Genomic DNA, 27,507 nt, shown 5'->3' on the forward strand with positions numbered 1-27,507 from the left:
CTTTCATCTCTGGGCAGCAGGGAGCCCTTGAGGGCCCCAGAGGGGAAGAGTGGTATGATGAGACCTGTGCCGCTGGGTGCCCCCGGTCCTCCCAGGAAGTTTGCAGTGAGCTGAGTGAGAAGGGAATGAATTATCTGGGCCTCACTCTTTCCAATCATCAGTCCCTTCCCAGCCCGCCCATGCCCAGATGCCTCTGCCCTCTGCCCTCTGCCCTGCTCTCCTCCCCTCCTGGAATGGCCGCCCACCCTCTGGAGACTTGTTATCACCCCTGAGTCCAGCCTTCACTTTGGGCATTGGCTGGCAGGAGGAGAGGGCTTCCGCCAGCCTTCTAGGGAGCCTCCCACACACACACCAATCCCAGCCAGAGCAATAAGCCAGCCCCCAAGGGTGGTGGGAGGCTGGTCTGGAGAGGAGCTTTGGAGGGTGAGAAGACCTACCTCCAGTGAGCGACAGCACCGCCGCGTATGGTCAGATGGCCTGGGGAAGAAGGATGGAGTCACCCTAGGTCTCCAGGCTACTCCAGCTGCCTGCAGTACCCCCTGGGGTGACCACTCTTGCCTGGACATGCAGCGCTGGTTACAAGCTCCTTCCTCCAGGGAGGACAACCCAAGAACTGCCCTGGGGCTGAGTCGGTGTCCCATCCTCACCACCTCCCAGCTCTGGGAGGGTCCTATGGGAACTGGAGGGACAGAGTCTCCGGGGACCTTAGGCTTAGATCCCAAGCAAAGCCCGTGTCCTGAATGCAGAGGGGATGTTTGTTTGACCTATCCAATATTTTATAAAGAATGACCATTAGTTGTGAACATTTAAAGATCAGGAGATTTTATTTAAAAGCTCAGAGGTTCAATTTCTCATGAGAAATCAGAAGATCTGGTGTCCCTGGGCCCACATTCTGCCTGTCCGCTGTGGACTGGAGTGGAGGACAGCTGCCCCTCGAGCGGGGCCCATCCAGGTGCTTGACCCAGGTGCTATACCCGCCAGTCCCTGACGGCAGTTGGCTTTTTGCTCTTAGTACCTGTATCTGCATCCTAAATTTGCCACGGCAAACTACCACAAACTTAAAACAGCAAAAGTTTATTCTCTCCTGGTTCTCAAGGCCAGAAGTTAGAAATGAAGATGTCGGCAGGGTCACGCTTCCTCCAAAGGCTCTAGAGAGAATCAGTCCTTGATTGTCCCAGTTTCTGGAGTCGCTAGGCATTCGGTGGCTTGTGGCAGCGTAACTCCAGCCTCTGCCTCCATTTGCATGTGGCCTCCTCCTCTCTGTCTCAAATGTCCCTCTGCCTTTCTCTTACAAGGACACTTGCCATTGGGTTTACGGGCCACCCAGCTCACCCAGGATGATCACTTTTCAAGATCCTTAACGTAATTACATTTTCAAAGGCCCTTTTCCCAATAAATTAACCTTCGCAGGTTCCCAGGGATTTAACATGGGTCTGTCTTTTTTGGGAGCCATCATTCAATCCACTTGAGTGCCTCAGTTACCTCCTCTGTAAAATGGGGATGACAGTAAAGTGCCTGTTTCATGGGGTTGCTGTGAGGACTGAATGGGTTAGAAGAATGGCTGGCACATGGTGTTATCTAAGTATTAGGTACTGTTAGTGTTATTCCTAAGCTAAAAAGGAAGTCACCCCTTGCAGAGGCTAGGGCAGATGGGGAGGAACAGGGCACCTCTCTGACTGGTGCCCGGGAGTGTGCAAAGTCACAGGAAGTGTGCCCCTCTCAGGCAGCTGCTAACACCTGTCTTCCTTCAACTCCCACAGACAACGGCCCTGTAGGGAAGCGGCACACGGGCACAGCCACCGTGTTCATCACTGTCCTGGATGTGAATGACAACCGGCCCATCTTTCTGCAGAGCAGCTATGAGGCCAGCATCCCCGAGGACATCCCCGAAGGCCACAGCATCGTGCAGGCAGGTGGCCCGTGGCCTCTGGGGCAGGTGGTGGGCTGGGGGAGGCGGGGTCGCACACGGCCCTGAGGGCATATGCTCAGTGGCACCAGAGGCGGAAGCAGGTGGGGGCCCAGGGTGGGTCTGCTGCTCTGGAAGGTGCTGTGGGGAAAGGGGAACCCAGGCCCCCTCCCATCCCAGGGAGTGTGGACCGCCAGGTTTCAGAGCTGAGGATAGGGCTCTGGCTCCCCACAAACATAAGGAAGACTTGGCCTCCCCCTCCACATCTCCTGCCCCACCCAGAAGGGCCTTTCAGAGTAGAGGGGAGAAGAAGATGTCACAATTTCCCGGAAAGGAGTTGAGAAGAGAGCCAGGGCCCAGCAAGGCCCAGAACAGAGCTGCTTTCACAGAGCCCTTGGCCGAGGCTCCCCTCTTGGGAAGTAAACAGGCACAAGAAGAAAGGGCTCCTTTGCCCAGGGAGCAGGAGCAACAGCTCCAAGGCTCAGAGGGAGAGAGAGGAGGACCCTGAAAACGATTTGGGTGCGCACCCCCACCTCTGCCCAGAGTCCTCAGTTGCTGGGTGGGGAGGGAGGCCCGGAATGAATGAGTCTCTTTACCAGCTATGGGGTTTCCAACTCGGAGGCTAAGCCAAACAGCGAATCTGGGCCTGCCCACTGGGACAGGCTGCCGGGCTTGGGAGGGACAGAAGCGTGGGAGGCTGGCAATGCTCCCCTCCCTGCATCGGGACCAGGAGGCGGGCAGGAAAGGGCTGAGGATCAGGGAGCTGACTCCCAGAAACACAGAAAGCCCAGAAAGCCCTGGGGATTTGCGAGAGTGTGGGGGCTAGCTCCAGCAGGAGGAAGAAGGGGGTTCCCTCGATCAGGGCCTCAGCTTGTGAGGACTTGGAGCATACGCCCCTGGCCTGGTGCCTGAAGCCCAGTTGAGAGCCCAGCCCCCTCCTGGGCTTTTCCTTCTTCAGGCCTCAAGGCAGCCTCACCCCCTACCCCAACCTCCAGGAAGACAGTGTGTAGTGGCCAGCAGGGCCTGCTGGTGAGGTGGATGGCTACAGGCTGAATCCAGCCTGGGATGTGCAGGGCGGCCCCAGGGGAAGCAAACCAGGAAGAGGTTACTGAGCCGGAAGGGAGGAAGGAACAAACCCCTTAGGGAGGAGGCCTGCCCCACTTTCTAAACCCAAAGACTTGGTTTCTATTTACACAATACTACTCTTACTGAAATCCTAGAGCCAGCTAGTTAATATAGGGCAGTCCTGAGTTCTCCCATTTCTCAGGGAGAAATGCAGGGTCTCAGGATGACTTCTCCAAGGTCCTCTAAGTAAGTTTCTTGTGAAGCTGGACTCATTTTTTGAGATCAGATTGACTTGGAAGGAAGGGACAGTGAGCTTCTCCAGTAGGGCCTGCTTGGAGAGAAATCTTTCTAGGGTCACCTGAGGGAAGATGAGGCTCTGTGTTGTGCCGGCTCCCACCAGGACTCCTGCCTCAGAGAGTGGGGACACCCCCAGGCTGGGCCACTCTTCACTCCGTACACAGAAGCCTCATACTTCTGTGCACAGAACTGGGGAGTCAAAGTGAGGGGCTGGACGAGGTCTGGCTCTCTGCAAGCTCCCAAGCTGGTAGGAAAGAGAAGACATAGACAAAAAGGACCCATGCTGCCAAGAGAATGTTCCTTGTCCTCCCCAAGAGAGGTAGGAGACAGCAGGGGTGCCTCCAGGCAGGAGGGCTTCACAGAGTGGGTGTGTGTGAAGCATAAGCCACAGTTAGTGGATGACAGGCGTTCCAGTTTTCCTGGAGTTTTGGATCAAGATGAGGCTAGAAAGATTAACTGGAGCCAGCTCCCAGAGGGCACTGCACGCTGGGCTGAGGAGCTTTGGCTATATCCATTTGGCATTAGGGAGCCAGTGAAGGTTTTGGAGCTGGGGAGTGGCAAGCCAGAGCTCACTCCTTGGGGAGACTTGGCTGGCTGCACTGTGGGTCACAGCAGGATGGGGGTGGGGCAGCTTTGTGGTGGGATCCTGGCCAGCTGACTGGGACAGGAGCTGGGCAGCCCAGGTCCTCCCTCTGCCCACCCTTCAAATTTGGGACCTGACCAAAGTGTTTAACCCTGGTGTTGTGGGGAGAGGTCAAGGGTTTGGGATTCTGAGAAGCCCATCCTGGGGTGGGACTGCTTTGACAGGTATTCAGCAAAGCACTCACCAAAACCACAGATAGCATCCCTAGTGTGGGCCGGACCTGGGACCCCACAGCTGTCCTGGAGAGGTCTGGACCATCCCACCCTCGGGGAGGCTGCCGCTTTCCCTGGGTGAGGTGTGGAGCTGCTGTGAGCTGTCCTCTTCCGAGCCCAGGTGGCATCACCTCCAGCTGCTAGAAATGCCCTGCCTCTTGCCACTCTGTCACAATACCCTTCCTGGCCTCTGAAGGGAGCCTCCTCGATCGTCCTCAATCCCTTCCTGATTGATCCCAATTTGGGTGCCCTGAAGAGGGGCCACCAAGATGGCTGCCAAGACCATGCTTGGAGAGCCCAGCTTGCTACTCCTCCCAGCCGGCATCCAGGCATCTGTTCCACCAGGAGGGAGGCAGCTGCTCCCACAGGGCACCAGGCAGACGCTAGCAGCACCCATGAAATCCAAGGAAGGGAGCCCCGAGGTTTTGCCCCAGCACTGGGCCAGCACAGACGGCAGGATAGTGTCTTGGCCCCAGTGTAGGCTGAGCATTTCACTTGGCTAAAGGGAATCTTTGCCATTTGGCAACTTCTCCAAGCTAGGCTTTGGCACCTGGAGGGCAAGGCTTCTGTGGTGAGTGAGGGTGCCGCTTCTAGGAGGTGGTTACGAGCCCCAGGTTGTACCCTGTGGAGCCTCAGGCCAAAGGCCCAGATGACCACGAGTGCTCATCTCTTGACCAGAAGTCTTTCATCAAGCAGCAGCTAGGGGGTCTGCAGAGAGGAAGGTGCTCTTCTGAGGATCATCTTTGGGAAAGGGCACTGGCCTGGGCATGCAAGGAGCTTCTGGGGGTGAGTGTGTGGCCCAGGCTGCTTGGGCCACTGTCTTCCTGCAGCCTGCAGCACCGGTCTCTGAAGCAGGAGGATCTACAGGTAGACCTAGGGGGATGTGGAGGCACATGTGTGGACATGCCATCACATCTTGGTAGATTCCGTGCAGTCACAGTGGCCACGGTTGTCGTCGGGGCCAGGCAGGGGCCGTCGAGGGACGGTGGGCCGGCCACTGCGGAAGCTGTGCAGGGAGAGGCGCAGGGAGCCCAGGCGCTTCCAGAGCCGGAGCTGGGGCTCACTGGGGCTCCCGGGGTGGTGGGGCATGCATTCGCGAGCCCTGCGGCGGCTCTGGTCCAGAGCAGCCGGCTTGCAGAGCGTCATGAACAGCAGACAGGTGGCCAGCAGAAGGAAGATGCAGGCCAGGGCAATGAGCATGGGGAGGGGGTCGGTTGCCTCTGCAAGGGTCCCGGGGCTGACGGGAGCTGAGAGAAAGGCGAGGGGGCTGATGGCTGGGGAGCTGGCGAGGCTGGGGCCCTCTGTGCTCATGGCTCCTGCAACAGCAACAAGACAGAAGCTCAAAGGCAGATCAGCTGGACCCAGGGCAGCGGGTATAGGGAAGACTTACCTAGGGAACATGGATGGGGGCGAGGCACTGTTAAACTGGACAGCATCATGGCCACATCACAGGTTAGGACAGGGAGGTCCAGAGACATGACAAGTCTGAGTGCAAACACAGCTGAGCAGTGATGGAGCTGGGCCCAAGCTCAGACCCCTCTTCCTGCTCCACCCCCTGCCCATCTGCCACAGAGACAAGAGGGCGGTGCCTGTCTGCATTTTCAAATCAATCCTCATGAATCATCATAGGGTCTTAGGTCTGGAAACTTAAGACCAATTCCTCCAATAACTTGTTCTGTGGCCAGGAGCCAGTTATGGATGGTAAGAGGCCGCAGCTGCCAGGGTGCCCAGCAGTTATCTAATACCAAAGCTGCAAACTGGGGGCCCATGGGTGTGTTTAATTGGGTCCTTGCCGTGTTTTTATCAATTTAATTGTGAATATTTTCAAAATAATAACAGATTTCACAAAAATATATGGGTGCCTGAATTCTCTTGAAATGTCAGAATTTCACCACTGGCATTGGCCCATGTTCCTGCCTCATTCTGGTTTCTGGGGCTGAGCAGCCGCTGCCCCCTGTAGACAGGGCACTGACCTCCAGCTCCCCACCCTCCCCTACAGGCCCACCACACACTTTATTTCACCTGCCTGGCCCTGTGGGGATTCCTGTGGCTGCTTCCCCATGCAGTCCAACTTGCTCCCATGACAGGTGGGAAACTGAGGTCCAAAGAGGGGATTTGGCATTAGGGAGCCAGTGAAGGTTTTAGAGGTGGGGAGTGACAAGCCAGAGCTCACTCCTTGGGAAGGCTTGGCTGGCCGCATTGTGGGTCACAGCAGGGTGGGGTGGGGCAGCTTGGTGGTGGGAAGGCCAAGGCCACATTGTGAGCCAATGGCCAAGTAAAGGCCAGAAGCAGGTCTCCTGACTCCTGGCCCCATGGCCTTGCCACCCCTCTGGCCCCCAGCCCTTTCTGAGCTCAGTGAGCTGCTCCGGGAACAGGTGGGAAATAAACCCACAAGGAGTTGACAAGGGGGCTGGAAACCCCCCAGGCACATCATGCACCTGACAGGGCATTTCCGTTCCCACTAAAGATCATCCCATTAGACGCAGTGCAGCAGACGATCCTTGTCGATGGAAAACCAGGCTGAGCTTTTGGCTCAATATGTCTGGGGTTGTAATAAAAATGCTCACAGGGCCTGGCCAGCAGATAACGCATGACCAGAGGGTACAGATGAGCAGGGCCACCTGGAGAGCACTGGCTGGGCCCTCTCAAGGAAGTGGAGGGGCCTCAGCCCAGACTGGTGGTGTCAGTGCCGGAGTGTGGGCCCAGTGTGGTCAGCTCTGTCAATTTCCCAAGAGAAGCCAGAAATCTGGATTTTTTTTAAGGCAAACATTCTAGACATTTAAATGTTGGCAGCTAATTCAAATTTGTTGAAGGCAAGAAAGAAGAGAGGTGGGGTGGGGGAGAACACAGCAAAAGCCAAATAAACTTGATTTCAAAATAATGTGAAATGAATTTTCAAATATTTGAAACACCACACAGGCCAAACCAAACACATAAGCAGAGGACGTCCAGCTTGCAGGTCAGCATGTGTGATCTTTAAATTCTACTGACGTGGACAAGCAATCCCAGGGGGTCTGATAAAAAGTCATGATTTCCCTTTAACCTTGGGGTCTTTCCTTTTCATGAGGATGGGGGATAGCAGATTTTCCTCCTTCCAGCTTGCAGCTTAGTTAACAGTTGAGTTTCTAGCACGGAAGCTCAGGAGGAGGAAAGGCGTCAGGTCACGCTCAGAGAAACCCTGCCACAGGTAGTGGGGAGGGGAGTGGGCCACCTAGTCCCCCACCCGAGGGACTCCTGTCCCTACCCCAGGCACTCACCGGCAGCCGCAGGACCTCACTCCTGGCTCCCCGCGCCCAGCCGACTGAGGGCATGCAGAGCACCCCACCTCCCACCCACTCCCCACCACCACCCCTCCCAGCACTTCCAGGCAGAAAACGACCCCTCCCAGCACCCGGCTGGAAAGTGTGATGCCCGTCTAGCTGCCCAGGGCCTCCGCCTTTGCGGCATCAGGCCTAGAGAGCACTCTGGCTGGGCAGCTGTGCATGGGTTGGCCTTTCCTTGAGTCTGAGCAGGGAGGAGGGATGGGGTGGGCCCACCGCCCACTCCCATGGGGAGAAAATCAGCCATCCCTCTCTCCTACCCTGGACGATGCTTGGCCAGCAGTAAGAAAAGGGCAGTCTGAAATGGGAGATGCCTCAATCCTACTAGTTCTAATGTTATTTCAAGGCCTTCAAAGGAATCTGGAGACCCTACTGGGCTAGCAAAGAGGATCCAGGCTTCAGGCCTTGGGACCCGCTTTAATTAAAAAAATAAGTGAGGCCAGGCGTGTTGGCTTACACCTGTAATCCCAGCACTTTGGGAGGCCAAGGCAGGAGGATCACTTGAGCCCAGGAGTTTGAGAACAGCCTGGGCAACATAGTGAGACTTCATTTCTAAAAAAAAAAAAAAAAAAAAAAAAAAGTTTTTTTAATTAGCCAGGTGTTGTAGTATTTGCCTGTGGCCCCAGCTACTCAGGAGGCTGAGGCAGAAGGATCATTTGAGCCCAAAAGTTTGAGGCTGCAGTGAGCTAGAATCATGCCACTGCGCTACAGCCTGAGTGACAGAGCAACACTCTGTCTCAAAAAAATAAAAAATAAAAAAATAAGTGGAGTTGTAATTAGCGTCTGAGTAGTTCCTGTGGCAACAAGAGATTCCTAAGTGCTTGAAAACAACACGACACCCTTCCTGGAGCACGAGGCGAGTCCAGCTGCCAGGCTTCTTGACACCCTCTACTGACCAACCAGCAAAGGCCAGCTAGTGCTGGGAGAGGACGCCTTGCCCGGACCAAGGCCAGGAATCATCTGGAGGGCAGTTGAAGCCACTCCCTTCCCACTGGGACCAGGGTGCATCAGCGGACCCTGCTCTGGACATATCTCTGCAAGCTCAGTCTAGAACCCTCCTCTTCCCTTGGAGTTCCACAGAGTAGGACCTGCTGGGGGCAGAGAAGACTGCTGTGTGGCCTCGGGCTAGTCCCTACCCCTTACTGGGCCTTGTTTCCCCTCTCTACAGAACCAGAGGACTGCCTAGGTCTGAGCACACCCTCACATTCTCCCAGGAGTCCCCCAGCAAGGGTCTCCACCACACTTCCCTCTCCAAGCCTTCTCCTGCAGTCCCCCAGGCACTGACCTCAGAGCCAGACCCCAGCCGTCCCAAGCTCCGTGGAGAGGTCTTCTCAGCTGTGGAAGGGAGACCCAAGGAGCCCTGGGCAGTGCCTGTGACCCCAGCCCTGCCAGGCTCTGCTGTGCCCTGCAGCCCTCGGTCAGCCTGGCCAGCAGAATGGCCTCCCCGTCACTCCCCAGCTCGACCTGGCTTTGTCTAGAAGAGTTCGGGCCCTGCCTTGGGGGAGGGGATAGCTAAGGGAGTAGGGATGGCAACTGGGTTGGGAAGAGGGAGAGGGGAGCTCTCCAGAGACTCTGGGATGCCCCCCAGCCTTCCCACCACCTCGCTCCAGCCTGTCTCCTTGGAGCCCTCTCAGGGAGGGAGACTCTGGGGAGACGCAGGGGGAGGGTTTTACTACCTCTGCGGCCCCATGGCGCTCACCTTCCCCTGTTGGAAGTTTGAATGGTATGGTCGGCGGCAGCCAGCGGGTCGCTATTCAGTGCCTGCCAGCCACCAGGTTACCCTGGAGAGGGGCTACAAGCCATGGCGGGAGGGGAGCAGGCAGAGTGCTGGGCCCTGGCAGCCCCTGAGGCCCCTCCTGCAGCGTCCCTGGGCCCCACTCCTTCCAGGCTTTTCCCTCAGCTTCTAGAAAAGCACCTTCCCTTTGAAGGTGTCTGGCTACAGAAGCGAGGGGTGAGGGGCATCTTCAAATGTCAGGGGGATCCCAGGGCAGAAAGCACAGGACTAAGGGACCTCCAAGGCCATACTCCCCACAGTGCGGGTGGGCCGCGGGAGACCTCCACCGGAGGTTCTTTCCAAACCACACACACACACACACACACACACACACACACACACACACTTCCCTCCCCCAGCCTTCTTTCTCCCCAGAAGCCAGAGCTTCCCTGGCAACCAGCTGCCTGCTTAGGAGCCCAAGTCTTCCGCAGCTTCCCCACCAGGGACCTCCAAGCTCCCAGAAATGCAACTCAAGATGGCAGTCGTGGCTCTGTCCAAGACCTGAGCCTTGGACCCATTCCCTTTTTTGGAGCCCTAGTTTTTGGTTTTTAGCTCTTCCCTCCTCCCCTTGCCCACAAAAAGAGGCACTGTCTGCCAACCCCAAGATGGACAGGAGATTTCCTATGGACTGTTAAAGCTGGAGAGGTCCTCAGGGGTTATCTAACTCCTCTTTTGAGAGAAGAGCGCCCCCCTCTTCTCTCAGATGACCAAACTGAGGCCCAGAGAGGTGTGACCTGCCCAGGAGCACCCAGCAAGTGAGTGATGGGGGACTTGGTGTTTCCCCTGTGCCAGGTGGGCAGGGGCAGGCCGTAGGCATCCAGGGCGGGCAAAGCATCGGCTCAAAGGCATTTCCAATGCCCAGAGTCCCCACTGGGATTCCTGCACCTTCCATCACAGCATTCACTGCCTTCATTTTCCTTAACTTCCTCTTCTGAAACCAACTGAACACTTCATCTGTGGCCCCCATTCCTCCTGAGATGGCAGAAGACAAAGCTTCCAGGGTGGTGCAGGCTGCTGGAGCAGGGAGGCATCAAGGAAATCTCACCATGGATAGACACGCAAGGGCATGCTCTGGGCAACGTGGCTCTCTTCCCCATCCTGAGCCCTTCCAGATCTGGACAATTGAAGCACCCCATTACATCCCTCCACCTGCCAGCTCCTAAGGTTTCTCAGGGAATGGAGAGAGAAAGAACTGCACGGCAAGGGGCAATCCAGCCATCCCCAGCTCTGGCATAAATCAAGAGGGCTTTCTGGTGAAGGTGGCCTCACTCATGTCGACCTTCACCACACATCCGCATGCTAGGCACCAGCCAAGATTCTTTGCAGGATGACTTCTGATCTTCCCCTCAACCCTGCAAGGCTGGTCATCATTGTGCCCAGTCTAGAGATGAGGAAACTGAGGCTCAAGGGAGCTAAAGTACTTATCCATGGTGCCATAGAGAGTAAGTGACAAAGCCTAAATTCATGCTTGGGCATGCCTGACCCAGAGCCCTTGTTCTTTTTGCTCCAGTGTACTCATCCTCCTCCCCACCATCAACATGCTCATCAGAATCCTTAGACACGCAGTGCCCGGATGTGCATCGAGTCAGACCAGGCCAGCGCCTACTGCAGTCTCCTCACTCTCCCTTCATACCACCATGTCTATACTCCCTGTCCCGTGGAGGTTCCAGGGCATCGGTGCTGCTGATTGAGGCTGTCATTCCACTCTTCCAACCACAGCCCTCTGCTGTGCCTGCATGAGCCCTTCACTCCAGACTGGGGTCCTAGTTCCTTCCTCAGCCTCCCCAGCTGCCTCTACTTCAGCTCACACTGTTTCCCAGCAAAAATGTTATTCCCAACATTCTCCGCTAAGCCAGGTTTCCTCCATCCTTCCAAACCCAGCTCCCTCCTTTGGAAACCTTCAGGCAATCCCACCCTCACTGCTTTCTTGATCTTTGCTAGCAGGAACCCGTCCCCATCTTCTCTGCAGGTTTGCCCAGTGAGCAACAATAGGAAAGCCTACATTAGGGCTTCGGGTGGCAAGAAAGAAAACCCATTCTATATTATCTTAGGCAGGGCCAGACATGGTGGCTCATGCCTGTAATCCCAGCACTTTGGGAAGCCAAGGCGGGAGGATTGCTTAAGCTCAGGAGTTCGAGACCAGCCTGGGCAATATAGCAAGACCCTGTCTCTACAAAAAAAAAAATAATAATAATCTAGGCAGAAGGAGAAGTGTACTGTAGCAATACTGGGATACCCTACAGGATTAAAGGAAAAATCAAACAGGGAGTGAGGCACAGATGGGCTCCTGGAATAACTGGGCCCAGGGATGCAAACCAGAGCTGAATGTTGTATGTGTCCTGCATTTGTGCTCACTGAGTGTCAGCCTAGTTCCTCTCCCTGGAGCTCTGCTTCTAAGTCGTTCACATATTTGACCCTACTGTGTGCCAGGATTGTTGTTCCAGAGACCAGGGATATCACAGTGCACAAAGCCCTTTCTTCCTGTGGGGATATAGGCAATAAACAAAGATAGCATGTATCAGAGGGTGATCAGGGGTAGGGAAGGCCAGGACATTGGAGTGGGGGCTATAATTTCATATGCAGTGCTCAGGGAGGGTCTTAGGAGAAGATATTTGAACAAAGACCTGAAGGAGATGAGGGCATGAACATGCAAATATCTGGAGGGAGAGCTTGCCAGGAAACAGCCAGGGCAGAAGCCGTGAGGCCAGCACACACTTGGTGTTCAAGAAACAGAGGAGAGAGTGGTGGAAAGTGGGGCCCAGGGATGTGCAAGAGAGGGGCTGTTGATATTCCCACATTTTACTGCTAGAAAGACTGACTCAATCTCTCTGGGCCCAAGGTCAACAATCCCAGAGAAGGATGTGATTGGCTTAGCTTTGATCAGGCACCCAGTCCTGGACCAACCCCCTCTGACCATCTTGGCAGGGTCAGGAAGAAAATGGCAGCTCCCATGCATGCTACAGGGCTGAAGTGAGAGGTGGTGAGACAAGGAGGGGCAGACCCAGAAGAAGTGGGAGAGCCCAGGGCCTTACAAAGCAATTCCCCACAGATCTGACAAGACGACATGTCATAGGAGGGTCCAGCCTCTTTCTGCACTGCCCTGGGGTGTGTTCATTCTCCACTTGTTTTGGGTGCGCAGTGGGTAAAGTAGGTATTCAGTTATTGGCTTGACAGGACTCATGTTGGGGTCAGCTACGGTTCTGCCAGTAGCCTCGAGGCTGGACTCATTGTAAAAAGGGCTGAGCACTAGGCAGTGTCTCAGAGTGACAACAACATCCCCCCCACACACAAGCTCACCAGAGGCAACACATAAACACATAAGCCTGAGTCGCAGCCACGCCAGCCGGGCCGATGTGAAGCTAGACTGGGGTGATGGTGCGTGTGAATGAGCATGGAGCCATCGTGTGGGAGGAGGGCTCCTGGACTTCCACGAAGTGACCGTACAGTGTACAGTGCCGGCTGGGACCCAGTGTGGCCAGAATAACTTTGGGCCAAGGAAATGTGGGCAAGAACCAGCCATGCAGTCCAGCCACCCTGGGAGAGGCTCCTGTTCTCTGAAAGGCTGCCAGGTAGGGAATGTGGAGGGATGGAACAGCCTAAGAAAGCCTGGACCCAGCGAGCTGCAGTGTCATCTTTCACCTTCTCCCCCAGCCTCCCTGCGAACCTGGAGGAGGATCGGGGCAGAGCTGGTCCTGGACAGGGCCACAGGGGCCATCAGCAGTCAGACATACTCTTGGGGATTAGAAAGACACACACGTCCCCTTGGCTCCCCCACCCCCAGCCTGTGAGGGAGACCACAGGTTTTGGCAGGATGGGGTAGGATGCGTGAAGGGAAGGAAAGGAGCTCTAAAAACCTCTTCTCTCGCTGCTGGGTGGTATTCAAGAAGTAACTCGTGTCTCATTCTTCCTCAGCTGAAAGCCACGGACGCGGACGAGGGCGAGTTTGGGCGTGTGTGGTACCGCATCCTCCATGGTAAGTGGGGCTGCCCTAGGATGGGGGGCGGCCCTCCTGCCCGGGGGAGGGCAGAGTTTCTCTAGGCTGCCAAAGGTCTGGGAGATGAGGCCCAAGAAAACCCCCAGGGCTGTACACATGGGGCGAGGCCAGAGGGAGGAAACAGGGACATTCTCCTTATTCACACCAGGTGGGTGACGGGGCAGCTTTTTTGATTATTTGTTTTTGAGACGGAGCCTCCCTCTGTCGCCCAGGCTGGAGTGCAGTGGCGTGATCTCGGCTCACTGCAACCTCTGCCTCCCGGGTTCAAGCAATTCTCCTGCCTCAGCCTCCCGAATAGCTGGGACTACAGGCACGTGCCTGTAATTTTTTGTACTTTTAGTAGAGACAGGGTTTCACCGTGTTAGCCAGGATGGCCTTGATCTCCTGACCTCATTATCCACCCATCTCAGCCTTCCAGAGTTGCTAGGATTACAGGTGTGAGCCATCGTGCCCCCGGGGTGGCTTTTGATTGCCATGTTCCTGAAGTCCTGGTGTCCTGCAGAGCTTCCCAAAGCCATGGCCCTGAGAGAGAGGGCCCAGAGCCCAGGGCGGCCCCCAGCAGCACGCTCCCCAGGGACTGGGTCTCACTGGTCCAACCAGAATCCGGTGCCCATCTCTGAACCAATCACTGTGGCCAGAGAATAAAATGTGCTGATCCTCCCACTTCTCAAATCAGGGGTAAAGTCACTGCCCACAAATGTTATGGAGTGACAGTAGAGAGTAGATCCCCAAAGGAAAATCAGGGTGCTGTGCCCAAAAGATGGGGGAATGAGTGCTGGACCAGCCCCGAGATGTCCAGTAAATCCTGGATTCAACCACCCATGGAGAATTCGGTTTTGGTCCCTCTTTTTGGAGTGCCCCAGGTTCTTCTGAAATATTAAAAAGGCCTCACACTACTCACATCTGTGGGTGTAGAAGCAGGGCAAGGGGGACCAGCAGGAGCCCCACCTGCTGGGGACCATCAACACCAAGATTAAGGCTTTTAGGAAAGAGCTGCAGGCCTTCCTGGAGCAGGTGAACCGCATTGGGGATGGCCTATCTGCCTTGCCCCACCTCACAGAGTCCTCCAGCTTCCTCTCCACTGTGACTGCCGTGCCCCAGCCTCCTCACAAGGAGGGGACTGGTGAACTTCTGCCCCCAACCATGGCAGGCCAGCACAGCAGGAGACTTCTGGGCAGGGCCAGTGTTCCAGGGGGTCTGTCCCTCCACACAGGTAACCATGGCAACAACTTCCGGATCCATGTCAGCAATGGGCTCCTGATGCGAGGGCCCCGGCCCCTGGATCGGGAGCGGAACTCGTCCCACGTGCTGATAGTGGAGGCCTACAACCATGACCTGGGCCCCATGCGGAGCTCCGTCAGGGTGAGGCTAGGGGCGGGCTGGGGTGCTGACCTCAGGACGGGGCCAAGCCCACAGCTAGAACAGAGAAGGCCATTAGTTGGCGCCTGGTGTGGGCAGGGCCACCATTGGTTTAGGTGCTGAATGACATCTGGGGCTAAGGGTTCGGTGACAGGTGCCCAGCCTGGGAATTGGACTTGTCATTTTGCTCTGAGTTTTTTCCTCCAGCTGTGGAAAGGAGTCAGTGATACTGATGTCTGTCCTAAGGAATGAAAGAGATGTCCTTACTGTACTAACCCCTGTATCCACAGAGCTCTCTAGGGTAAGTCAAGGAAATCTCACGTGGGTGATCTTGGAGGTACAGATGCTAACCTCATTTTACAGGTGAGAAAACTGAGGCACAGAGAAGTTGCTAGTGATAGAATCAGGACTGGAGCCCCCATCTTCTGAAGCCAAGTTCAGTGCCCTTTCCAATGAAAGTGACCCTAACATATTCCAGTCACCTCTCCCAGCTGCCTTGTCAAATGTATTCTTTTCTGCCCAGCCTTATCTGTGCAGCCAAAATCAAATCAGCCTTAGCCCTCCCGAATGGTTGAAAACCTAAACACAGATGTTCCCACTGGTTGTGTTATGTGCACTACCGCCAGCAGGGGGATGACTGAGATGAATGAGATGACCTCTCAAGGCCGCTTCACCCCCACCCCTACACACTCAGCAGCCCCCAGCCCCTTCCTCTAAACCAGTGAGTCAGACCCCAGACATCGGGAGTAGGAGGGAGATGGGAAGAGTCACGCAGAGCAAGCAGGGACTTTCACCCAGAACTGAGCGCCCGGCTCCTCTTATCAGCCCCATCTCCACCCCCTGCTTCCCCCAGGCTGGAAACAATGAGCGGTGGTCACCGGGTACTCACGATCACAAACACGATGGGTCTGATTGCTCAGGGGCTGTGCTGGGGTGGGTGACTCAGCCCTGACCCAGGTCCTGCTGACACCCCCGACGCTTTGCCCCAGGAAGAGCTGGGAAGACACCTGGGTCTTTGCAACTGCCCTGAGACCTGCCCTGTGGAAATGGCTGAGAGGGTCAGATCCCCCGGTTCTTACAGGGCCCTGGTGATGGAGACTCAGACACAGTGACCTGGACATGCACACAGCCACGCTGGCTTGCATAACTGTGAATCTCATTCGTGGGCTGGTCAGTACGCCCTCATCAGAGCCTGCCTTGTGTGGGGCCCACTTCAGGGCACAGAGTGACTGATGTCAGCGAAGCTGGGGTTGGGTCTCTAGACTTCAGGCTTCCTAACCACAGCCCACCATGTGACCCTCGCTCCCCACTCCCTCCCCCAGGCGTGGTGGGCGCCTGCCTCCAGGATCTCCTCCCATCAGTGCCTCAGCATCGTGGCTGCAAACCTCTTTTAGCCACAAACCTTCTGTATAAACAAAATGATGTGCAGCATCCCAGGGTACGGTGTAAAACAGATCGAAGCCAGACTGTGACAATCAGTGCAGGGGTGGGGCTCCCAGAGCCACACCCGCTCAGCTACTTACCTCCTGCCCATCTCCCCATGAACCCTGAGGAATAATAAACCCTCACACGTGCCCGATATTTTTCTAAATGCCTCGTGTACTTTAACCTCTGTAACCCTCATAATAGCCTTATGAAGTAGGCACTGTTAATACCCCCATTTTACAGATGACAAGATTGAGGCAAAGAGGAATTAGTCGACTTGTTCAGGGTCACACAGCGGTAAGGGTGGAGCCAGGCTTCATGCCCCGGCAGCCAGCCCAAGCCTGTCCCCTTAACCACTATACCCCACTGCCTCACACAAGCCTCTTCAAAGCCCAGTCAGAAACCACTGCCTCATCCCCACAGGGTAATTTTAAGGCGAGAATTTGAGGGCTGGCCCCTGGAGCAGGTGCTTGGTGGCACTGTAGTACATAGCATCCACACCCATGAGACCAGGGAGAGCTGGGGACCTTCCTGCAGACAATGTGGGGACTCTGGCTTTCCGCTGGACTCATTTTCCCAGCAGCAGGGGAGAGACGGCTTGTAGGAACCATCCACATCCTCCAGTTCCTGCCTCAGAGACCGGGGACAGCCCCAGTGAGGGGCAGGGGAGTACAGAGTGAGACAGTCCCCGTAGAGACTGGGTGTCTCAGGGTGTGCGTGGCACACACACACACGCACACATGCCCACGCATACCTCCTCTCCCTGTCCTCCTAACCACTAGCACCCCATTTTGCAGATGAGGAAACTGAGGCAAAGCACTGCACTGGCACAGCACTGGACAGAAAGCAGGTCTGGTTCTCCAGGAAGCCCAGTAGCTCCCACTTGCTCAGCAAGAACCTGACAGACCTCTGCTTCCTGTACATCTGTGCCTCTCAAGTTTGCAAACCATCTTGCCTCCTCCTGTCTCTGCTGCTAAAAACAAGGCTGAAACCAACCAGAGGATGGTGGCATGTAGCCAGACTCATGGAGGACAGGCCACACCCCGGCTCCGTGCCACCTCCCTCATCTTGTCATTGTACTGTCAGCCTGGCCCTGTTGTTTCCCCACAACCCTTGGAGTCAAGGTCATTTGGACAAGCAGATTCAGGAAGGGTAAGGCGCACAGTTTTGAAAGAGGAGTGGTTAGTTTCTGTTTACAGAAAAAGAGTTCCTGAAATTCATCCATGCAAATTCCCCCCGCACCCACCCTACCCGGGATCTTCCCCAGCCGAGTTCTGGGTGAAGCCAAATTTAGAAGGTTCCAGCCTGTGAACAGCTGTGCTCTGGAGTGGACACGTTAGTTTGCATAGTGGGTTCTGGGTGTCTAGACATGAAAATTCTAATGACACAGCAGAGCTTTGGGAACCCTAGAAGCAGCGATGCAGAGAAACTTTTACACCCATATGCCTCTCCGCCCCCAGCCCTGCCACCCTCCCCACCCCAGAGTCCTCCACTGGTCAGGCTGCTGCTTTCAGCTTCTACCAGCCAGAAGCTCTGTCACTTCTCTCCAGCTGATTCCCAGCTAATCCCCAAAGAGAAAGCAGGGCTGATCCCAGAGGCAGTGACCAGATGCCAGACACACACGCCTCTGCTGCACATGCCGCCGGCCCCTCCCTTAGTGCGGTCACCACATGCAAAGTCTGTATGGGGCATCACAGCCCCTTCCCCATTTGCTCCCCTCTCTACTTTGCTGGCAAGTTCCTACCGGCCCCGGCTCTGTTTGGCTGGGAAGAGGGTGCCTTTCCTGTTCTGGGGCCAGCTCACCCCAGCATAGAGCAAAGAGCTAAAACTAAAAACTCCTGGGCTCCAGCAATCCTCCCACCTCAGCCTCCCTAATAGCTGGGATTACACATGCATGTCACCACCCTCGGCTAATTTTTTTTAGAGACAGAGTCTCATTATGTTGCCCAGGCTGGCCTCAAACTCCTGGGCTCAAGCGATCCTCTTGCCTCCGCCTCCCTAGTAGCTGGGACTACAGGTGCGTGCTATCACCCCTGGCTAATTTTTTTTTTGTATTTTTTGTAGAGACAGAGTCTCACTATGTTGCCCAGGCTGGTCTCAAATGCCTGGGCTCAAGAGATCCTCCCACCTCAGCCTCCCAAATTTCTGCGATTACAGGCAAAAGCCACCATGCCTGGCCTCCATAAACACCTTTTAAACTGTATTATATTCATGATGTACAGTGCACACATTCATAAAGAGAACTTAGAAAGTGCTGGTAAGCGGTGAGGAAAATGGTGCGTAATTGCACAATTCAGAAACAGCCACTGCCTTGGATGGGGGCCTCAGAAGCAAACCCTGAGACAAGGATTGGTGTGAAAGTAATGTGTAAGAAGCGCCCATAGGAAAAGGTGGAACAGGGTGCGACCAGCAAGGAAAAACAGCCAGCAAAGTGGCATGGAGGGAGCTAGGCCTCTGTCCCCAGGGAGCCCTAAAGCATCCCTTCACTGCCCCAAACAGGGCCAAGGAAGCTGGAGTCCTTGCTCTCCACGCCCATCAATCATTGGCTCAGGGCTGCCCTAGGGGACGGAAGTTCCCAGGCATTTCTTCTCACTGGGCTGGTTTCCAGCAGCCCGGGTGTGGGTGCAGTGGGGTGGGGTTGGTCCTCCCCAAAGAGCCTTAGGGGCTGGGAGCTGGCCGTGAGAAGATGCACAAGAATTGTAAAGAGTGCTGAGCACTGACATTCTCTACTACAACTGCCATTGTATTTTCACCTCTATTTTCCAAGATATATTTTGATATTTTATTGGGACCACTTTGAATTTTTTCAAGAACTTTTGCAGGCCCTGGCTCATTTTGTCTTCATAACAACCTTAGGAGTGGCATGGAGTGTGAATTATTATTATTATTATTATTTTGAGATGGAGTCTCGCTCTGTTGCCCAGGCTGGAGTGCAGTGGCGCGATCTTGGCTCACTGCAACCTCTGCCTCCCGGGTTCACACCATTCTCCTGTCTCAGTCTCCTGAGTAGCTGGGACTACAGGCACCCGCCACCACGCCCAGCTAATTTTTTGTGTTTTTAGTAGATATGGAGTTTCACCGTGTTAGCCAGGATGGTCTCGATCTCCTGACCTCGTGATCCGTCCACCTCAGCCTCCCAAAGTGCTGCTGGGATTACAGGCGTGAGCCACCACGCCCAGCCGAATTATTGTCTTAATATTACCACTTTATAGCTGGGAAACTGGTGGCCCCAAAGAGTCACTAATTAGTCAGATGTTCCACAGCATTAGTCAAAAAGCCAAGAGCAAGATGAAGTTCATTCCGAAACAAGTAATGTTTGAGCACCTGCCACGCGCCAGGTGCTGTGCAAGGTGGTAGGTCACGGTGACCCACCAGATAGGCCCTCACAGCAGGCCCAGGAATGCAGTGACCACACAAGCCGGCCACAGTGGGCCAAGCCCTGGGCTTCCCAGCCTCCACCCCACCCTGACCTTGCACCCCTGGCCTGGCTCCCTCAGGTGATTGTGTACGTGGAGGACGTCAACGATGAGGCCCCCGTGTTCACACAGCAGCAGTACAGCCGTCTGGGGCTTCGAGAGACCGCAGGCATTGGAACGTCAGTCATCGTGGTCCAAGCCACAGACCGAGACTCTGGTGAGGCTGGCAGGAAGAAGCCGGGGGTCCCATTGCTCAGAGCAAACCTCCCCAGCTCACCCAGCCCCTCCTTCGAAACGGTCATCCCTGATGCTTCAGGCTCCTCGTTTAGTCATGTCTAGGCCAGGGAGGGGCTGCTGGGATGGTCTTGATCACTTCCCACCAGATGCACCAGCCTGAGAGGGTTGGAATCAGGGAGAGTTGTCCCAACCACTGGGTGGACAGAGGAGAGGCCACAGCTTAAGAAATCCAGCTCCGTCATCCGAGGACCCAGCAGCTCCCACTAGCCTTTAGAGAGGGGCTGGGCAGAGCTGGGAGGGGTAAAGAGGACCCGTCAGAAAGCTGGCTGCTGCCAGGCCTGCTCCTCCAGCTCCTCCATGCCCTCCAGGACCAGCTCAGGGCCTAGCACACACAGCCCCCTGACACTGTACAAGGCGCAGTGCCCTTCCTGTGCTGCAGGGCGGTAGCCTGAAGGCAGCCTGAACCTTGCTGAGGGCCCAAGCCCCAGAGGTGGCCACAGCCCGCAGTGCAAAATGAAGGGGAAGCATGCCGGGTCTCTGTGGCCCTCTGTGCGGCCTGGGCTGTCTGGCCTGTGCCCCAGTCAGGGATACAGCTGAAAAGGAGCATTTTCTGGGGACCCACTGTCCCCCAGAGAGGCTCCCTGAGCTGCTCATCCTTTGTGTCAGCTACTCTGGTGGCTCCCGGCTCCTCTCTCAGCATCCTCAGATTATCTGTGGCATGCATGAGACAGGGTGGAGGGAGGAATGGCTGCAAATTCTCAGGCGGAATCTCAGGCACGTTAGTAGAGTTTAGGGCACATACGCGGCTATGGCCCCTTGAGGTCTGTGAACTTCAGCTTAGGAATCCCAGCTCTAGCTCCTGATTGAATGGTTTGTTTCAAGGCACAGGAATTTGGGGTGTAGGGAGTGGGAAGGATGGGGGAAGGTGTCCCTGACACTGAAGCCCTTCTGTCGAAGGGACCAAATCAAGGCTTGGCCACCTGTGAGGATGCTTTCTAGATCAAAGCCTCCACGACAAGAGATCCTTCATTTCCCCCAACCCTGTATGTCCAGATATCAAAGGGAGGTACATGAGCTTGAATTTTGAGGCTCCAGGAGCAGACCCAACTCCCTCTGTCATATCTCTGATGCCAAGGCCAAGCCCCAGAGGAAGGCTCAACAGTGCATGCTGGACCTTGCCATCCACATTGACCTTAACACATCCTCTGCCACATCTCTGAGGATGATCCTGCCCACAGAGGTGGGGCAGCCCATGCTGGGTGGGCCACCCTGGGGGTATGGGTGTGGCAGCTTGAGAAGCCACAGCGCAGCCCCACTCAGTTCTATCTGGGACTGCACAGCTTTTGTGTCCTCCTACAGGGGACGGTGGCCTGGTGAACTACCGCATCCTGTCGGGCGCAGAGGGGAAGTTTGAGATTGATGAGAGCACAGGGCTTATCATCACCATGGATTACCTGGACTACGAGACCAAGACCAGCTACGTGATGAATGTGTCCGCCACTGACCAGGCCCCACCCTTCAACCAGGGCTTCTGCAGCGTCTACATCACTCTGCTCAACGAGCTAGATGAGGCCGTGCAGTTCTCCAATGCCTCATACGAGGCTGCCATCCTGGAGAATCTGGCACTGGGTTCCGAGATTGTGCGGGTCCAGGCCTACTCCATTGACAACCTCAACCAAATCACGTACCGCTTCGACGCCTACACCAGCGCCCAGGCCAAAGCCCTCTTCAAGATAGATGCCATCACGGTGAGGGGCTGGGGGCAGGGAGCACCATTTCTTCCAATCTAACCAACGTTGGTTGAGCTCCTTCTATGTGCACAGCACTCTCGTCTTTGTCATAAAGTGTCCTTGAGATGGCCAAGTGTGGTGTCATGTACCTGTAGTCCCAGCTGCTTGAGAGGCTGGGGCAGGAAGATTGCTTGAGCCGAGGAGTTTGGAGGCTGCAGTGAGCTGCGTTTGCACCACTGCACTCCAGCCCGGGCAACAGAGTGAGACCTTGTCTCTTAAAAAGAAACAAACAAAAAAGTCCCTGAGATAAATATCCCTGTAACACATCCATTTTCATATGTAGGGGTAAGATAAAGTTTATACCTATGTAGGCTGGTATCCTTCTGTTTTTCCTTCTGTTTTCACACCCACCACAGGTCCCTTCACCTCTGGTCATCAAAGTGTGTGTGGGGTTTTCCCCCATACCAGCAACAAATTATCTGACTCTCTTGACACCAGCTGGGAATCCTATAGTTTGATTTAATTCTGAACATTTCTACCTGGAGTTAGCGTCAGATCCCACAGGCTCACAGCTCAGTCCCTCCCACACACCAAGCAATTCTCCAGCAGACACCATAGTGTCAGATCCCACAGGTTGAGGGCTCAGTCTCACAAAACTGCCTCCACTTCAGCTGCCAATCACAACCTCTAGGTTGTTTGACCCATGCTTCTGACCAACCGGCGAAATCAGAGTTCCCACAACCCCCTCCATAAGTTCGACGAATTTGCTAGAGCAGCTTGCAGAACTCAGGGAAACATTTTACTTACTATTACCAAGGTATTACGAAGGATATTCTAAATGATACCAACAAACAGCCGAATGAAGAGACACACAGAGCAAGGCATGGGAGAACGGGCTCAGAGCTTCGGTGCCCTCCTCGGACATGCCACCCTCCAGGCACCCCTACATGTTCAGCAGACTGCAAGCTCTCTGAACGCTGTAGTTCAGGGATGTCTATGGAGGCTTCATCACATAGGTACGATCAATTATTAACCGAATCTCCAGCCCCTCTCCCCTTCCTGGAAAATAAGGGGTGTAGAGGCGGGGCTGAACATTTCAAGCTGCTTATCCTGGCTTGGTCTTTCTGGTGATCCGCCCCAACCCAGGAGCCCACCAAGAGTTGCCTCATTAGAGCAAAAGACTCCTATCACCTAGGAAATGCCAGGGGATTAAGAGCTTTGTGCCAGGAACCAGGGACAGAAACCAAATGCATATTTCTTATATCACGTCACAGAAAGCTCTACAAGTCATATTTCCCTTTTCACCTTGGCTGTTAGGAAGCTCAGATATAAATGTTGGGCTTCATTGCAACAGTTATTCTTAGCTAGTTGTCCGGTACACCAGTCTCTTATCTACTGCCAGGCTCTTACTCCTTGGTCTTTGCTTTAGTGTATCTTTTATCAGAATTCCTTCTTTGAAAGTAGGCAAGGTGTGAATCACTATAACGTGACAGGCCTGGTCCTAGAGGATATTGGGAACACAAATGGACACAAAGATGAACAAGACCTTTCTCAGTCCTCAAAGAGTTCTCAGGCTAGAAGTGGAAATGGAAATAATCCAGGATGCAAATCAGAGCACCACAAGAAGATGTGCAGAGAACTACAGCAGAGGGATAGTGGAGCCCCTCGGGGCCCAGCAGTCGTACCTGGCTGGGGAAGCAGGAAGGCTTCATGGAAGAGGTGGCTTCCCAGTGAAATGTGAGAGAGAAGAAGGAATTCAACAGAGCGTCCTAGGGAAGTTATGCCAGGCAGAGAAAGTGACATGGAGGTGGGAAAGTGGGCAGAATGACCAGGGTTAACAAGGGCGCGATGTTGTCACTCACCCATCTGGCCCCTTCCCTGCAGGGTGTGATCACAGTCCAGGGCCTGGTGGACCGTGAGAAGGGCGACTTCTATACCTTGACGGTGGTGGCAGATGACGGCGGCCCCAAGGTGGACTCCACCGTGGTGAGTGGGACCAGGGTGAGAGCCCCTCAGGTGCGGCCCATCACTGGCCATGACACTTCCAAACCCACGTCTTCGCCAGCCACCCAGTGTATGGGCCAGGCAGTGGGCGAGGGTCTTGATAGCCTGAGACCTCGCTGTGTCCAGCCATGCCACACCTTCCCAGCAGGCTGGGCTAGGATGAGACCTCAGGCAGGTGGAGGGTGGCACTTCCAGAGACCACTGCCAGGAGTGGGGTCTGGAAGAGCCACAGACGGCTAACCATCTGCATCTTTGCCTTTTCTCTCGCTCCCCTCCTGCTGCCGCCTCTGCCTACAGAAGGTGAGTAGCCTGTGGCTGGAGCCTCCCCTGTGCTGTTGGCCGTGGCCAGTGCTGGCCGGGCTCTGCCTGGCCCTGGACCTTCCCACCTCTCCCAGAGAGAAGGCACGTGGACAGGCCTGCAGCAGGCACCCTCCCAGTGCCTCCACTCTCACACCCGAGTTCAGGCCCCCTCTGGGGCATGTCCCCTGCCTCCAACTGTGCCCTCTGTGTCTTGCCTAGCCCCAGTAGGGTCTTGGGTGGGGAGAGTACTAGCAAAGGAATCACTGGAAGACCACTGAGGCCTCCTCCCAGCTCCACTCCTTGCTGGCTGTGTGACACAGGCAAGCTGCTTGACGTCTCTGTGCTTCCCTTCCTCGTGTCTAAAACGAGGGTCATGCCGGCATCCCTGCCATCCTCAGAGGATGAGATGGAAGCAGCAAGAGATTGCAGGCAGAAAGCCCTTTGTAAGTCAGTCCTGGAAGCAGGTGTGACTGCAGTGGGGCTCTGTCCTGATGCCTCAGCTGCTGCATCCATAAAGGGGACCCCCTCCCTCTCTTGGGGGTTGGTGCAAGTGTGTAGGGTGGGACGCACATTGCGGGGCCTGGGAGCGCTTAGGAAGGGGACCATGGGCACAGGTTGTTTCTCCCTCAGGACAGCCTCTAAGTAAAGGCAGAGAAGACCATGTGCTGGGGCCCCTGGGGGAGGGGTCCCACTGAGGTCAGAGGAGGCAGACAACGTTCCTAGAAGAGATGGCCCGGCCTGAAGGGAGAGGCAGGCAGGGGAGCTCATGCTGGGGTTGCAGTGGGAGTGGGTCCAGGGCCAGCTACCTGAGAGAGGTCCATGGGATGGCATCCTGTGGTGATGCCAGGACACTCAGCCATCAATCTGGCCTGGACACTGGCGAGTCACATCAGCTACCATCTAGAGACCACCTGGGGCATCAGGCTCATCATCAGCCTTGGTTACAGCCACATTGCCACGCCCTGCTGAGTCCCTGTCACATTAACCTAAAAAGCTAGAAGCCAACTCAGTGTCCAAGCCAAGAGCCGAATACAATTTCTTGGGGCCCTCGGCCCCAAGGCTCCCTGGAGGTGCCCAGTTCTAGCGGCTCTGGCTGTGGCTGGGCCATACCTAAAGGCCCCCTCCATCCGTGGGGCCAGCCTAGGGGTGAGTCAGACTGTGATGGGCAAGAAGCCCCCACAGCTCCCCTCAGCTGTGCTCCCCAAGGGCAGCCGGTGAGCAGAGTGCTCGGGCAGTGGGTGCCAAGCCACCTGAGTCCTGCCACTCCCAGCCAAGGGGCAGACACTCAGGGGTAAAGTGGGACCCTCTTACTGAGCCTCACCCTCTTCATTCACACAATGGGCCCACCTGGCCCTCACACAGCAGGTGTTGTGAGAAGGCTGGGAGGAGAGGCCAGTGGGAGCCCAAGGGTGGAAGGATGGCAAGGAGGTCCCCCTACGTGGACTGCCAGCCACTTCCTCAGCACGGCTGTTGAGGGCTTCGGAGCACACGCTGCTGCCTATGCCCCTGTATTTCCATAGTGCTTTGCCCTCTTCCGGGTAGCAGGGCCCACCCCTTTTTGTTCTGCCCTGGTTTCCTCTGAGAGGCTCCCAGGGGCTGCTGCCCCAGATCCACCAGCCCCGGTAGCCCCAAACACTGTTTGAGGTGCTAGGGTGGAGGCAGAGGAAGGGGCCCTTTAAAGGTGGAAACATTTCCTCTGCTAGGCCGGAACCCAACCACAGCTCACCTCCACCTGGCTCCTCCCTGTCCCCAGCAGCCCTGGCCGGCCCCAGAAGGAGTGGTCAGGCAGACCAGAAGGGGCAGGCTGGGCAGGGCATGGCTCTGCTATAAGAGCTCTTGAGTAAGTTCAGGCCTTCAGGGGGTAGGGGAGGGCAATGTGGATTGTGAGGCCCTGGGTGAAGACACAGACACCCATCTCATTCCCATAGGCCTGGGAACCTGTCCTCCTTCCTCGCCCACTGAGGCCGACCCCCTTCCACTGGGAAGTCCAGCAGCCCCCTCATCCCTGCCTTGCAGCCTCACCAAGATCAGAGCAGTAGTCATTGTGGGAACACCTGCTGTGTCCCAGGCACTAGGCTGGGTTCAGGTTACAACAAGAAACCAAAATTTGACATATCCCTTGCCTTCTTAAGATACAGTGAGGGAAAGACATTGATCAAATGATCACAGCAGTAAATGTATGCCCTGAGAGAAAGCCTATAATAAGGTGTCAGGGAACTAGAAGAGGGCTTCCCTGAGGAAGGGACTCAAGCTGGGAGTGTCAGAATGCATGGGAGTTAACCCAGCCTAAAAAGGAAGAGCATTTCGGGCAGAGGGAACAGCAAGCACAAAGGCCCTGTGGTGTGAGGAACCACGGATGACATGGAATTTCCTCTGCAGCATGCACAGGCTTAGCCGGCTCCCCATGAGTCCTGTGCAGAGTCAGCAGGACCTGGGAGCCCCTGAACCCCACACGCAGCCTTAGCTAGAGTGACGGGGTTTGGGAGGGATCCGATCACAAGGACCCTTGTCTGTTTTCACCCTGAGACCAGTGTGATAGGTATTGTTTTTCCCATTTCAAATGAGCGGACTGGGGCTCAGGGACCTCAGGGAACTCCATAGCAAAATTCATGACAGATGGGTAGAGTCTTGGCAAGAGAAATCATGAATGTCTGCCAGGCAGGAAGCGGGAACAGGGAAGAGTAGGTGCCACCCCTTCACTTTCTGTTTGCTCAGTTATTCCTCCCAACAGGTGTTGTCATTCTGATTTTCAGCTGAGGAAATGGAAAATCAGAGAGCTTGAATAACTTTTTCCAAAATCGCACAGCTCATAAGTAGTTGGGTTGGCCTAGCTGCGAAGCCCAGGCTCACTCTCCTATACTTCTGAGAGCTGCCTACAGATGGGGGAGTGTGGCTGGGACTGAGTAGTCAAACCTGTATAGAAGGGAGGATGACATGGAATTTCCTCTGCAGCATGCACAGGCTTAGCCGGCTCCCCATGAGTCCTGTGCAGAGTCAGCAGGACCTGGGAGCCCCTGAACCCCACACGCAGGGAAGCAGCGAATGGGGTCTGGCCTGGGGCAGGGCAGTGGTAGAAGGCCTGTCCTGGGATACCTAAAACCTGCGCTCCCCCAACCCCCCTCACGCCCTCATCAGTGAACCCCTGGGTACCTGTGATTCCAGCCGCGGTGGCCTGTGGCCGTCTGTGGACTGGAGGCCTCACCCGCGGCAGGCCTTCACTCTCCTGCCTCTCCACAAGAAGCCCGAGCCACAGACAGAAAACAATATGCTCTTGCGTGCCATTTGTTGCATGCCTGGTTTTTATTTGACAGTCGGAAATTCACATGCCTTCCCCATCTGCCCTTCTACCCACTGGGACCAAGCCACCTTGCAGCCCCCTCCTGCTCCTGGGCCCATTTCCTTCCCTCTAAGCCCGAGGTTGCAAACAAAGACACCTTCGGGCAATATCTGGCCACCAGATGTGTTTTGGACAGCCCACACTTAATTTTCTTCTCTAAATTTTATTACTCATCAGCCAATTTCACTTTAAAATCTAGATTCCTTATTTTTCATGAAAAAGGAAGCTTTGCTCGTGCTAGACCAGCATTCCTAGCCTCCATCCACTTTAGCCATGGCCTGGTTTTTCAGTTCTCCTGTCCCCACCACCTCTGACAGTCTTCCCACCAGGCCTCTTCCCTTGCCCTCCTAGCTAAGATTTGAGTGTGTCTACCTGCCACCCCACGCCAATCAGACTGCTAGGAGCCGTGGGCCCAGGGCCTCCTTTGTACAGTCAGGATAGGCTTCGGTGGGCTCTGAGGGTTTGCTGATGTTCCAGAACCCACTGGG

At 55.4% G+C, this 27,507-nt stretch overlaps 2 protein-coding genes across 5 annotated transcripts in view; one reads left to right on the forward strand and one right to left on the reverse strand.

Annotated features, from left to right (window-relative positions):
• Positions 1–799: 799 nt before the first annotated feature.
• Positions 800–26,949, reverse strand: C18H10orf105 (chromosome 18 C10orf105 homolog). Of its 2 annotated transcripts, none has more exons than XM_003271208.3 (2): positions 26,833–26,949; positions 800–5,439 (listed from the first exon to the last, which is right to left on the reverse strand). In XM_003271208.3, exon 2 carries the CDS (start codon positions 5,432–5,434, stop codon positions 5,033–5,035), a length of 402 nt encoding a protein of 133 aa, XP_003271256.1. In that variant the 5' UTR covers positions 5,435–5,439; positions 26,833–26,949; the 3' UTR covers positions 800–5,032. The 2 variants fall into 2 exon arrangements, with proteins under 2 accessions (XP_003271256.1, XP_003271255.1); XM_003271207.2 differs by lacking the exon at positions 26,833–26,949 and adding an exon at positions 8,729–8,878.
• CDH23 (cadherin related 23) overlaps positions 13,136–27,507 on the forward strand; it is a 91,025-nt gene continuing 76,653 nt past the window's right edge. For all 3 annotated transcript variants that reach the window (XM_030799251.1, XM_030799248.1, XM_030799249.1), the window contains exons 1-6: positions 13,136–13,190; positions 14,425–14,573; positions 19,493–19,628; positions 21,008–21,396; positions 23,263–23,364; positions 23,680–23,682. In XM_030799251.1, the coding sequence (XP_030655111.1) occupies positions 14,472–14,573; positions 19,493–19,628; positions 21,008–21,396; positions 23,263–23,364; positions 23,680–23,682 (732 nt within the window). In that variant the 5' untranslated portion in view covers positions 13,136–13,190; positions 14,425–14,471. The remainder of the gene's footprint in view (positions 13,191–14,424; positions 14,574–19,492; positions 19,629–21,007; positions 21,397–23,262; positions 23,365–23,679; positions 23,683–27,507) is intronic.

Source organism: Nomascus leucogenys, chromosome 18, assembly GCF_006542625.1.
Source record: "Nomascus leucogenys isolate Asia chromosome 18, Asia_NLE_v1, whole genome shotgun sequence".
NCBI lineage: Eukaryota > Metazoa > Chordata > Mammalia > Primates > Hylobatidae > Nomascus > Nomascus leucogenys.

Coding starts and splice junctions, on each gene's coding strand:
- C18H10orf105 (XM_003271208.3), bottom strand. CDS start 5,434: ATGAGCACAGAGGGCCCCAGCCTCGCCAGCTCCCCAGCCATCAGCCCC.